Raw genomic sequence first — 13,060 nt, forward strand, 5'->3', positions numbered from 1 at the left:
CCCCCCCCCCCCCCCCCCCCCCCCCGTTCCCCCCCCCCCCCCCCCTGGCAGCCCACCTTTGCCAGCAGCTGGGGCAGCACCGGGCCCCACTCGGCCATGGTTGTGCCAAAGCCGGTGATCATCACCACAGTGGGGCCGGAGCTGCACGTCGGGGGCAGGGGGGCGGGGGCAAACCAGCGGCAGTGTGACGCGCAGCAGCGCCAATGCGGGTGGCGGCGGCGGGCACGAGGTACTGCGGCCGCCCACCTGTCCTCGGCGCCGAAGATGTAATACGGGAAGGAGACGTCCCCAACCTGCGCCGTCTGCAGCGGACCCGTCCAGGTGGCGTTGGGGTCGGTGGAGAGCCCCAGGGCGGCGAGCTCATCATCCAAACCCGGCCCTGTGTAGTCGCAGTTCTGGCCTGCAGGCGGCGTGAACCAGCGGCATGCTCACTCCTTCAGCGTCAGGGCGCAGCGAGCAGCGTGGCGAGCCAGCCCTACCTTGCACCAGGGCCAGGTGTGCCGCCAGCAGCACCAGCAGCACGCCAAACCGCTTGCAGGCCATCTTGTATGAACTGAGAGTGCATCAGACGCGCGATAGTGCCATTTGTGAGAGGGCGGGATCTGCCTGAGATGCCACCTGGCGGCGCCGGGCGCCGTGGCCGAGGGGGATGGTGTGCAGCCCTACCATATATGCACGAGTTTCCCTGGGTGGAAACAGGCCGGAAACACCCCTGGAAACTATTGCATTTTCCCTGGCTGGAAAGAGGGAGTTTCTTACAGGAAACAGCTGGAAACAGGGCCGCTGGAAACGTGGGTTTTCTAGGGAGGAAACATGGGGATGGGCGGCGGCGGCAGGCTGATGTGTCCGCCGCCACCGATCACAGGCAGCGCTTGGCAGCGGGGCTGGGTGAGCGAGGACGGCTGTGCCTGGCCCTGCTGCAGCAGCTGCTGCGCATGCTGGGCTGCTCGCCGGCTTACTTCTCCTGAACCGCCCTGGCGACGAGGGTGGGGAGGCCGCCACGGCGCGCCACACTGGGCCGGGGCTGCGCCTGACCGTGGTAGCCTGTGCCTCCGCCTGCAGCACGCAGCAGCGATACAATGTGTTGTGGTCGGCATGCATGGCAAGAGCACGCCAAACTGCTGGGAGTCTGGCCAGCAGGGTTGGGGATTGTGTGCGGGCGGGAGGCACTTCACAGCAGCAGCAGGAGCAGCACAGGAGCAGCACAGGGCAGCAGCGGCAGCAGCAGCAGCAGCAGCAGCGAAGCAATGCAAAGCACAGAACAGTACAGCGCAGCACAGGAGGCCTCCTGCCTGGTAGATGTAGGCCAACGGGATACCGCTGTCCACGTAATGAGCCCGGTCAGTCTGGCGCAGCGCCCGCTCCACTGGCGGCAGGTGGGCCAGGGGGTCATACAGTTGGGAGGGGGGGGGCGGGAGTAGCAGGTGTGGAAGGGTCAGTTGGGTGGAAGGGTCAGTTGGGTGGAGGGAGGCAGCGGCGGGAGTGTGAGCGAGGGTGAGGTGCGAGGGTGCTGCGCATGTAGCTGGCGGCAGCGCCAAGTTCAGGGCAGCTCCCGCACCGTCTGAGTGGGCCACTACCCCGTCTCGCTTGAGTTGGTCGACCAGCCAGTCCTGGCCGCGGGAGCGCATGGCGGCAGACGCGCCCGCTGCGCCGTGCGACGTCGGCGGGCGGGGAGGCTGCCGCGGCGGCGCGGAGAGCGCTGCGGGCGGGCGGGCGAGAGGGGGACGGCAGGGGAGCAGGCATCCAGCGGTGGAACGAGGGATGAGAGGGCAACACAGGGTGGAGAGTTCATGTAGCAGCAAAGGCAGGGGTGGGCGGCCGGGTGTTGCAGTACCCTTGTAGCGGCTCAAAACCTGGCCCCGGTGCGGGTTCTGACGGCAGCATTGGCACCCACCTTCGCTGCGGAGGAAGCTCCTGGAGGCATGGAGCTATGCTGATGGCAGGTACCTTCAGGGCTCGCCTGCAGCGCGGCACAGGAAGGCAGTGCTGAAGGGCAGGCCAGTGTGGTGCAGAACCAAATTGAGGTGAGTCCCAGCTTCGGCAGGTTCGGCAATGATGCATGCATGCGCGTGCGCAGCTGATGCCTGCCAGCGGCAGCGGGCCTTGGGCATACCTGAACCACCCATCCTCTTCCACCGCATCGTCATTCTGTAGCAGAAAGTTTGCTGCCAGGCAGGCTGTCGGCGCGGGGCCGCCATTCATGGCTGGCTTGACCTTGCGGCAGCTGACGAGCCGTCGTGCTGCTGCTCCTAAAGCCTGCGGCGGGGTAGAGGGAGGGTGCGCTGGACTGCAGGGCCAGAAAAGGAGCGCCGGCCAATGTGCTATGCACAAACTGAAGGCCGCAGCTCGACAGCCGCAGGAGTGGGCGCGCGCGGCGGGCAGCCCTCCCCGAGCCCGCTGCACACCTGTGCCAACAGTGAAAAGGATGCCGGAGATGGGAGGGGTCGTCAAGTGGTGCTGCACTGGCGAGGTGGGATTCATGAGCTGCATCGGGTGGGATCGGGAGGCACCAGGGTGAGAGGGTATGGGAGTGGCAGGCTGCTCAGCAGCGGAGGGGTTGCCTGCCGCATTGCTGCCAGCCCTGCTAGAAAATCACACGCGGTTGCACAGCAGCACATGGCGACAGAGCAGCACGCGCGGCACTGAACATGGGTGCTGGTGAAAGGTAGCAGGTTAGCAGGGCCAGTCTGGTGGAGGTTGCAGCACCCGCAGGGCGTCGAGGATGCAGCACCCGCAGGGCGTCGAGGGTGCAGCACTCGCAGGGCGGGCGGCGGCGCGGGCGGCGGCGGCGGCGGCCGCTGCTGACCGGCAACGGCAGCATGGACCACCTGCTGCCAACCTTCTGGACTTCGCTCTGGTGCTGCCGCAGGCTGCGCTGGTGAAGCCGCTACGCGAGGTCAACGATGCGCCCAGCTGCCATCAGCCCGAGCTGCAGCCCGCGCCCAGCTGCCCGTAGATCCTGTTTAAAGGTCGGCGGTCACCGCCTGAGCCGCGGGGGCCAGCATCGCGGGCTCCTGGCCGCCGATCACTTCGGCCGATCAGGGCCCGCCCGCCTCGGTTGCAGGGCCGATTGTAGCTGTATGCATGGCAAAGCAGCAGGCCCGTGCCGCTGAAGACCGCACGTTATCTCTTCTTCCTGCCGTACTCCGGGCAGCACATCCCCAAGGGCGCGTCCCGCACCCACTCGGGCCACTCGCACCTGCTTCCTGAAGTGTTTTGGACAATGTGGCGATGCTACGCGAGATGGGATGAAGGCCACACTGAGAGGCTTCTCCTCCTGCTGCGGTGGGGCTTGCAAATGCTGCAGCGGGGCATAAAATGCTGGTAGGGCGCGATGCAGCGGGCGCAAGTTGGACGGCCTCACATGGCAGCGGCGGGCATCGCCGACGGCGGCGGCGGCAGTGCAGGGGCAGGTCAGTGCTTGGCAACGCTTAGCCATGGGTTGGCATGCACACCGTGAAGAAAAGGAATGCATGCCATTGTAGTGAGGTTGAAAATTGCAGACTGCCGCTTTTGCATTGTTGCGGCGATGAACAACGACAGCAGGTTAGTCGTATGCCGGGTTTCCACTGAGCTGCACGCCGCTTCACTGGTGCGCTCAATGCATTGTTTGTGGTGCAGCACCATGAGACAGAGCTGCAGTGCGTCCAGCGCCTACTTTGCTAGTTGGATGCTCCAGGTTGATGCTGTCAGCCCCGCCTACGCCGCCACCTAAGCCTGGCCGGATTGCTTGCCGGCCCCGCTAGCTCAGTTTCAGCTGAAGGCACATCCAGGTGCGGGCTGCTGGGTTATTATGCCCACTCCCTTCTTCATTCCCATCCCAAGCTTCTGCCAGCTGTCAGGCACCTCGGCAGATGTGTGCCATGCCAACATGGCCCTGCTGTATGGCCTCCCTGCCCGCTCGTGCAGGTCCGAAACCTGATGTTGGAAGTGCAGCGCGTGGACCTGCGCAAGGCCAACACCAACAGCTACGTTGCGGCCACCTTCACGTTGCCCGCCGCCAACAGGCAGGCAGCTGCCAGCAAGCTGTATGTGGGCCGGCTGCAGGAGGTGCTTGTGGTGCCCATTGGCAGCCAGCGTTGCACGCTGCTGAGCGCGTTGTGGTGCCGGGAGATGGTGGAGGATGAGCAATTGCTGGGGCTGTGGTGTGTGCGTGCCTGCGGCCAACCCCTTTGCCGCCGACCACCCGATTGAGGCCTGCCGCATCAACTTTCAGGTGTGGCTGACCACCAACCCCGACCAAGCCGCACTGGCGGCAAGTGCACTTCAAGACCAAGGCAGCGCACGCCATCCCCAACCACCTGCTGCGCAACCCACGCCTTGGAGTGAGCCGCAATGGCGAGTCTCATGCTGGGCCCGCTCTGCCTTCCCGGCCGCCCCGGCTTCCTACCAACATCTTGTTGTGATGCTTGCATGTTCACACATGTAATGCAGTCGGTACCCAGCAGCAGGCACGGTTGGTCCCAGACTTATTGGCTGTGGCAGCGCCAGCGAGCTGGCGCCAGCGAGGCGCCGCCCGCCCATGGCATGTCCCCTTGGTCCCCTCTGTTTCCCCCTGTTTCCCTGGAAACTCACTCATTTCCCCCAGAAACCTCACTTTTTCCGCTCAGAAACGCTGGAAACGCCTTGGGAAACTCGGTATATATGGTAGGGCAGCCTGGACCCTCATCCAAAGCCCCTCACCAAGGGCACGCCCTCACATTTACTGATAGCTGTCTAGCATTAGTTTCCAGATCCCCAACATGGAGGGAGGCATGTGCCACAGGGGAATGCACGCCACCCCCTCGCCTCGTCTTCCGCTTCCCGCCACTGCTGCACGCCTCGCCCCGCCGACGCCAAGAGCGGCACAGCCTACGCCTCCTGCCATCAGTCCAGCGCCTCCCCCAGCAGCAGGCCACCTAGGATGCCCGCCCCGGCCGCCGCCAGCGTCTTTCCAAACCCGCCGCCGCGGCCGGCGCCGCCGCAGGCGTGGCCGGCGCCCCAACCGGCCGAGGTAGGGGGCTGGTGGTAGTACGGTGCGGGCCCTGCAGGACAGCAGGAAGCAGCGGGGGTGTGACAAGGTGCAGGTGCAGGCAGGCGCTGGGAACAACCATGCACATGCCAGCAGGCCGGCTGGGTGGCGATCACATGCGGGCAGGCAGGGCGGAGAGCACAATGCCGCAACCCCAGACCTGGCTGGAAGGTAGGGGACCATTGGTAGGCTGGCGCAGGCGGCGGCACGCCAGAGCCGGGCGAGCTGGAGGGCGGCGCGTCCGCCGGCGGCGGCACGGCATACTGCACGGCAGGCGGGGGCCGCGGCAGGGCGGCGTCAGGCAGCGCCGAGGGCGGCGGTCGGGCGGCGCGCAGGTTGCGGCAGAGCCCCGCCGATTGCCAGAAGCCGCAGGCAGCACCTGCTGCGGTCCCCACGGGCCGGGCGGCGGGGTGCTGGGCGCCGGCACGCCGGTCACGGGCGCCGCTGCCGCCTGGGGCGCGCCAAAGCTGGCTGCCCAGTGGGACAAGGAGGCGCTCTTCCCAGGTGGCTGCTGCTGCTGGGGCGAGGGCACTTGCTGCCATGGGCTCCACTCCCCGGCCGGTGCGGGCTCCACAGCAGCAGCTGCCGCCGCAGGCAGCGGGGGCGCGCTCGGCGGCCCGCCGTCGGCCGCGGCGCTCCAGCCGCTGGTCGCAGGTGGCGGCACCAGGGTGCCGCTGGCAGTGTCAAAGGGGGAGGGCGGGTATGGTGGGGGCGGCACAGGCCGCACACCTGCAGCGCATCATCTGGGTGTATGGGAGCAGCTTTGCTTAAGAGCAGGTGCGGAAGGCAGCGGCTTGGGGCCAGCAGCCCAGAAGCTGCTGCTCTGCACCGGGTGCGCTGCTGACTGTCTTGTGCTGCACCAGCGCACCCTGCTGCGCCCTGCGGGCCTGCTCAGCCTTCTGCTGCTGCTGACCGAAGTCATCTAGCTTGTGTGTGTGGTGCACGCTCTGGGAGGCCTTGGGGGCGGAGCAGCAGCCGCCCATGGCCGTCCAAGGCAAGATTGGAACAGCGAGGAAGCCTGACTGAGCCTGCAGGCTGTCCAATGCGAGGGGCGGCGGCAAGGGAGGACAGCAACAGCGGGGCCACGCCCCAGAGCTCTCTCAGGCAGCACTGATGGCACGCAGTAGGGCATCAAATGTGAGAGGAGGCTCAATTTGAGGAGGAAACCCGCTGCAGAGCGCCACCTGGCAGCTTCTTTCTCATTGAGCAGCGTTTGGCGGAAATGCTTGCAAGTGAATGGTGTTGCAGGTGAATGAAATAGATCATCGAGCGTGAATAAAAACTCAGTGCAGGCTGTCAATGTCAGTCAGGGAGCCAGTCAGCAAGGGAGATGGGGGAGGAAAGCAGTACCAGCCTATCCAGCGGCGCGTGGTTCCCGAAAAGATGGCGGCGCCGGTCGCAACAGCGGAGGAGACACACACGCCTACAGCGCCTACAGCCACGCTGGGCCCCCTCAGTTGGATGCAGTCCACCACTCAAGGTCGCCTGCAGGTGGGGCGGTACAGCTGGTACCCGCTTCAAGTGGGCCGCCGCCGGGCTCTCCGCCTCCGCAGGAGGCACCAGGCCAGGCCCCTCGGCACCCAACACACACACACACAAATGTTGGTCCCCTACCCACTACCCTCCCTGCAGCCACCCAGCCACCCAGCCGCACACGCACCGGATGACTTGTCTCGGAAGGCGCCCTTGGCCCGCCGCCGGCCGTCGGGGCGGTACTGCAGGTCCCACGCGCGGTACCCACCTGCCAGCTCAGACAGCGCGCAGTACCCCGCGCCCTGCAGCGTCCGCGCCGCCGCCGCCACAATGTCCTGCGCAGGGTGCGCGCAGGTTGGTGCGGGTGGGTAGGCAGTGGGGCATGGGGGCCGTGTGCGAGCAGTGCGGCAGCCCCGACGGCCGCCCAACACACACCCACTTGGCACTGTGGTAATGCAGTGTGGCAATGCAGTGGTAATGCAGTGTGGTGCACACCGCAACCAGCCAGCTCGCCGCCACCACCCGCCCACAGACGCCCACCTCTCCGTCCACGGCGCCCGTGCCGTTGGGCGCGATGCTCACAAACTGCTCCTTGCTGACAAAGGCGGCGCTGGTGTGGGCATCCAGGGGCGCTCCCGGGCCGTACAGCACCGCGGGTGGGGCCGCGCCGGGCGGGCCCAGCGCCGCGGCGGCCGCCTCGAGGAAGCCGGGGTTGGGGCGGGTGTCTGGGGACAGGCTGGGGCCGGAGACCAGGACATAGGGGGCGTGCGCCGCGCCCTTGATGCGCCCCCACTCGAACTCCTTGGCGCCACGCACATCCAGCGCCACCACCGCCCGCCGCTGCAGCGCGGCCGCCAGCTCATCAGGGCCGACGCCCGGCAGGCCGCTGGCGGTGGGCGGCGCGGGCGGCGGCCCGGCCCCTCCAGACTCCGCCTCGTCCTCCTCCGAGGCAGCGGCGGAGGAGGTGGGTTCGGCGGGCCCGCCGCCCGCGGCGGCCGCCGCGGCCCACCTCTCCGCCGCCGCCGCGCGCGCCGCGTCGGCCGCCGCGCGCCGCACCGCCTCGGCCGCCTCGGCGGCGGCCACGCGGCGGGCGCCGTCGGCCGAGGCGCGGCGCGCCCAGCGTGCCTGCCGCTCCCCCGCCAGCAGTACGTCCCGCTCCAGGCCCTTCATGTACTGCAGGGACAGGCGGGTGTCCAGTACCGCCTGCTGCTCAGCCGCCAGCTCCTCCCCAGCTGCCAGTGCAGCGGCCAGAGACACCTCCGGCTCCATCGCCGCTCCGTCACGCTCCACAAGCGCGGCGCTCAACCCCTGCATAGGGTATGGAGTTTAAGGTTGGCGCCAGCGGCAGGCAGGGGCGGCGAGGCCGGCAGGCTGGCACAGAAAGCAGCGCCGGCATGCCAGCAGTCGGCCCACGCCGCAAGTGCCCCCCCAAACCAAAACAGCAGCGACGGTCCGCTGGCAAGGGCCCCGCAGCGCACCTGCGCGCCGCCCGCCTGGTGCAGCCAGCGCCGCACCGCGCCGTCCACCAGGCGAGCCTTGATGGAACCAAAGAAATCCATGGGCTGCTCCGGGAAGGCATCCAGGAGCACCTTTACATCCGCCGCGCCCAGCTGCGGGGCAAACAGCGCGCGCAGCGCCGCCGCCATCTCGCCGCGGCTGGGCTCAAAGTAAAACTTGTCCATGCGGCCCTCGCGCACCAGCGGCTGCGCGGTACAGGAGGCGGTACAGGAGGCGGTACAGTGAGGAGGTGAGGGCAGGGGGCAGGCGAGGGCAGGCAGGCAGGCAGCGGTGAGGAAGCGGAGCGGAGGGAGGACGCGGCTGGGGAGGCGAGGGAGCGCAGAACGCGGCATGGGAGGCTGCTGGCGGCTGATCGGCTCCCGCGGCTGCCCTTTCCAGCTCCCAACCTGCCAGTATCCCCGCTGTCTCCTAGCATTCCAAACAAGACACACTGGCCGCCCCGCAGCCAGCCACCCCAACACACCCACAGACCACCACACCGCGCCGCCAGCACCGCCGCCAGCACCCCAGGCCTCCCCCCACATGCTCACCGCATACAGGCAGGTGAGGTCGTTGGCGGTGACGTAGATGGGCACCCGCAGCGCGCGCCGCCGCACCGCCGCCCACTCCTGGCCCGCCGACACGAGCAGCGGGTCGTCGCACAGTGCCATCAGGGAGCCCTGCAGCAGGTGGTGTCAAGCAAGGGTGTGTGGGTGGGCGTGTGGGTGGTTGCACGTGTGTGTGTGTGCGCGCGCGTGTGAATGTGTGTGTTATAGAGACAGTAAGAGAACAATCGAAGGACAGCGAGAGCAGGCACACAGCACCTCGGGACGCCCCAGGGCTCCGGGCGCGTCGTGCACCCTCCCTCCCTCCCCCGCCACCGCCGCCCCGCCGCCGCCAGCTGCCCACCCCCACCTGCAAGTTTTGCGTGTTGACGGTGTTGGCGGTGTTGGCAAACACCCCCACCCCGGCATCCAGGTCGCTGATCACTAAGCAGGTGGCCTCCCCCGTGGACTCAGTGTGCCGGGCTGCAGGGCAGGGACAGGTGCGTGTGTGTGTGTGGAGCGTGTGTGAGGTTCGGCAAGGGCGCGGCGGGGCACCAGTGGCCGGCTCCAAGCCGGCAGCCGCGCCCAGCCACCCCGGGCAGCAGCGGCGGCCGCACCCGCAAACGCGTAGCGCTCGCGCAGGCGCCTCCCCGGCTCCCCCGCCCACTCGTCCTCCAGCTCCCCGGCGCTGAGGCAGACGGGCAGCACGCCCATCCTGGCCAGGCACAGCTCCAGAGTGAAGGTCTTGCCCGCACCCTGCAGGGCAGAGGGCGTGGCAGCAGGTCGGGGGGTGCAAGACGGGGACCACCGACGGCCGGCAGGGCACAGCGAGGGCCAAGCGCTGCCGCCGCGCTGCACTACCCACATCCTGCGCCGCCTGGCTACCTACATCCTGCGCCGCTCATCCCGCTGCTCCACCGCACACAGGCCAGCCAGCCTGCCCCAGCCAACCAGGCGCGGCGGCAGGCACGCACCTTAGGCCCCCAGATGCCCAGCGCCAGTGGCACCTGCCCCGGCAGCAGGCCGCCGCCCGCCAGCGCGTTGCGAGCAAAGTGCACTGCGCGGCAGGAGAAACAGCCACAAGCGTTGAGCACAGGCCGCCACGCTCCCACTGGCTGTGCTTCATTTCACACGGGCATAGCATCCGGATGCCGGCTGCGGTTGCAGGCAGACGGCAGAGCGGGAGGAGCGCGGGCGGCCCCACCACCCACCTGCCACCCGCTCCAGGAAGCGGGGCGAGGGCTCCAGCCCCGCGGGCAGGTGGGCCAGGCTGCGCAGGCCGGTGCCCAGGCGCAGGTCTGGGCCGCTCGCCACGTCAGCATCTACACCCAGCAGCGAGCCCTTGAACAGCTCCTCGCTCACCCCGCTGCGCTGGCTGAGGATGAAGTCCTCGCCGCCCAGCACCGCCACCTCCCGCCTGCAATCGCGCCCCGCCGCAGCGGCCGCGGCCGCCGCGTGCGCCGCGGCAGCGGAGGAGTCTGTGCCGCCGCCGCCGGCGCGCGCCGCCACCCGTCTGGGGGCGGGCGGCTGCCGGGCGGAGCTGACGCGAGTTGCAGATCTGCCACTTGCAAGTGCTTCAGTGTTCGTAGCAGCCGCGAGTGGGTATAGGGGATAAATCGCTGGGCTGGGGGCCCAGCGCATTGAGGGTGGCTGGCTGCTGGTGAAGCAGTCGGAGCCCTGACCTGTCGCGGCGCAACTGTCAACTTACAGCCTTTGATATCAAGCAAAATGCGCGTTCATCCATGCATCATGCTGTGGCCGCCGCCAGCGCGGGCGCCGCTGAAGTCATGATGACTTGTCTGTTCGCTGGCTGTCGGGGCCCTTGCTCATGTGCTGGACGCTTAAATGATCAAATTGTTAGAAGAAGGAAATGATTGCAGTCATGCACAAGCTCAGCTGGGGGAAACGCGGTACCAAGTATCAGGAGGGGTGAGAGGTAAGGAACAGTGCTCGCAGGGCAAAACTCAAGCAGAAGATGTGCTCCAGGGATCCAGAGGTGAGCAAAAGGGTCAATTTGTTGTTCATTGTAGCCGTCCAGGTCAGTAATAGCCACCGTTGTCCACCACCACTGTGTCGCCGCCCCAGCCGCCATTATCCACCACCACTGTGTCGCCGCCCCAGCCGCCATTGTCCACCACGACCGTGTCGCCGCCCCAGCCAACGTTGTTCTCAACGATCGTGGTGTTGTTTTCTGCAGGCAGGGGGTTGTAGGGAGGCCGGTATCGTCAGCATGAGGAAGGGCCGTCAAGGAGGGGTCACGTGACGCGTCAGGCGCCGGCTGGCGCTGAATTGCGGCAGCCAGCAACTTGGCAGCACAGAGGTGCATGCATGCCGCACTGCATCACCTATGATTGTGGGCCCTCCCACCGCGTAGCCAGGCCGCATGGCCTCTGCCAGCAGCACGCCTCCGGCAAACCCGGCGGTCGCTCCCAGCGCCGCCGCGCCGCCGGCGCCCATGCCGCGCTCCTCCCGTATCACAGTCACTGGCTGCTGCACGTAGCCGTAGCCTGGATAGTAGGGCTGCTGGTATGCTGCGGGTGCCGGAGGAGGCACGTAGCCGTACGCTGGCGGCGGCGAGGCGGCATAGCCGTACGCTGGCGGCGGCGCGGCTGCGGGATAGGCGGCCTGAGGGGGGCCCGCATAGTATGCGGTGCGTGCGGTGGTCACCGCCTCGGGCTCGCTAAAGCAGCACCCCTGCCAGATGCAAGGGGACCAGGTGGCATGCTTGTCAGGGGAACAGAGCACTCATAAGCACGCCGCCTGCGCCCCTCCGCCGGCCAAAGCGGCGGACGACGGCCAGCTGGCGGCGGCGGCAGAAGGAAGAGGCTGGCGGCGCAGGGGCGGACCCTGCCACATGCCATTATCACAGCTCCAGGCATCGTTTGCGACCGCAGAGGGCCTCACGCGTGCAGAGCAAACGCGGCAACCGTCACCCGCCAGCTGCACCGCGCTCCCAGCGCGCCCTCACCATTTTCAACGGATCGCTAGGGGTCTTATATCCGATCAATAAACGCTAGAGGTCGAGCTGCTGCAGGGTGTTGGCTTCCGGTTTTGGCGCTGTCCAAACCTGTGTACCCGGAGCTGCTGGGAAGGGTGCAAATAGATATGCCGGGTAGCAATAATAATGCGGAAGGCCGCTGCCCTGCGCTCATGACCGGCAGGGCACCCAGATGGCGCCACCGCCGCGCCTCCAGCTGGCGCCGCACGAAGGGGCGCATAGCTGCCCCAGCCGCCGTCCGCTTACACAGGCCCACCGCCCAGCGAATCAAAACAAGTCTGCCCCGCGCGTGGCCACCGCGTGCTGCCCCAGCTTCACCAGCAGCGCATCCGCCCGGGTGGCGGCCGCCAGGCACGCATCCCGCTCCCCCTGCACCCCCCGCAGCTGCTGCGTCAGCAGCCGCTCGCTCTCCCGCGCCGTCGACTCTGCCAGCTGGAGCCGCGCCGCCAGCGCCGCGCCGCGCTGCCGCTCCACAGACACCTCCTGCTGCGCCAGCGCCAGCTGCCCGGCCAGCTCCTCCTCGGCGGCGCCGCTGCCGGCCTGCCGGCCAGAAGACAGCCACACGCAATGGCACATTCTCAGCCAAAGCAGGCTGATGCATGCAGCACGGTGTGGAGCTGTCGCTGGGCTAGTGGTCCACGGCTGCATCACGCACACAAGCCGAAGCCCGCTACAGTGCCGCTACCCCCCCCCCCCCCCCCCACACACACACACACACACTCTTGCGAGTGCTTGCAGGCTTGCCCACCTGCGCCTCGGCCAGCGTGGCCCGCAGCCGCTGCACCTGGATCTCCAGGCCGTCGCGGTCCCGCTCCGCCTCGCGCCGCACCAGGTCGGTGGCGGCCAGCCTGCGGGCACCAGCAGGGGGTGAGGGGTGCCGTGCAGTGGGGTACATCCTCCCATGTAGGCAGGGGATGGGAGGCGTTGTGTGAGGCGCGCCTGCACCCCTGGCCGGTGACCCGAGGGTCCAACTAGTTGCGGTGGAACGGGGCAGGCACCCACGGGCGGCGCAGGCCACAGCCCACCTGGAAGCGGTGCCGCCCGCCTCCTCCTTCAGGCACTCCACCTGCCGCTGCGCCCGGGACAGCTGCGCGTCGCTCGCCGCCAGCTGGCAGCGCAGCCCGGCGGCCTCCCCTGCGCAGGGCACATGCCACCACGGCGGCACATGCCTCAGCACCTGCCGCAAGCCACGCATCAAGCGCACGGGGCAGGCCAGCTAGAACAGCAGGCACCAGGCGCACCTTCCGCGGCGGCGGCCGCCGCCTCGGCCGCCTGCAGCTGCGTCAGGAGCGCCTCGGCATCTTGCCGTGCCGCCGCGGCCTCCCCCTGCGCCGCCGCGGCCGCCTCCTCCAGCCGCGCCTGCCGCCTGCGCCCTCCCTCGACCTCCACCCGCAGTTCCGCTATCGCCCCGGTTTGCTGCTCCACCACCTCCAGCCACCGCCGCGCCTCGGCGCCCCTGCAGCAATGCAGGCCGGGCCGCCAAAGCAAGGAAGTTGACCTGTGCCGCCAGTAATCCACGCCGCAGCCCAGCATGGG

The 13,060-nt window shown here is 68.3% G+C and overlaps 3 protein-coding genes across 3 annotated transcripts in view; all 3 read right to left on the reverse strand.

Annotated features, from left to right (window-relative positions):
* The window catches only part of CHLNCDRAFT_138284 (hypothetical protein), a gene marked incomplete at both ends in the record, with an annotated part of 1,241 nt that extends 698 nt beyond the window's left edge, over positions 1-543 (reverse strand). The window contains 3 exons of the mRNA XM_005844878.1: positions 57-141; positions 247-400; positions 480-543. Of these exons, the coding sequence (XP_005844940.1) occupies positions 57-141; positions 247-400; positions 480-543 (303 nt within the window). The remainder of the gene's footprint in view (positions 1-56; positions 142-246; positions 401-479) is intronic.
* Positions 544-955: 412 nt separating this feature from the next.
* CHLNCDRAFT_138285 (hypothetical protein) lies at positions 956-1,628 on the reverse strand (the record flags this gene model as incomplete). Its single annotated transcript, XM_005844879.1, has 3 exons — positions 956-974; positions 1,279-1,366; positions 1,559-1,628. The coding sequence occupies 3 exons, from the start codon at positions 1,626-1,628 to the stop codon at positions 956-958; spliced, it is 177 nt and encodes a 58-aa protein (XP_005844941.1).
* A 6,011-nt stretch (positions 1,629-7,639) lies between these two features.
* Positions 7,640-9,240, reverse strand: CHLNCDRAFT_26386 (hypothetical protein; the record flags this gene model as incomplete). The annotated part of the gene is made up of 5 exons (XM_005844880.1): positions 7,640-7,792; positions 7,963-8,187; positions 8,533-8,661; positions 8,897-9,009; positions 9,144-9,240. Coding segments are annotated over 5 exons (717 nt in total), but the record flags the coding sequence as incomplete, so codon positions are not given.
* Positions 9,241-13,060: the final 3,820 nt, after the last annotated feature.

The sequence above is a fragment of the Chlorella variabilis genome (genome assembly GCF_000147415.1).
Source record: "Chlorella variabilis unplaced genomic scaffold CHLNCscaffold_20, whole genome shotgun sequence".
Classification (NCBI taxonomy): Eukaryota; Viridiplantae; Chlorophyta; class Trebouxiophyceae; order Chlorellales; family Chlorellaceae; genus Chlorella; species Chlorella variabilis.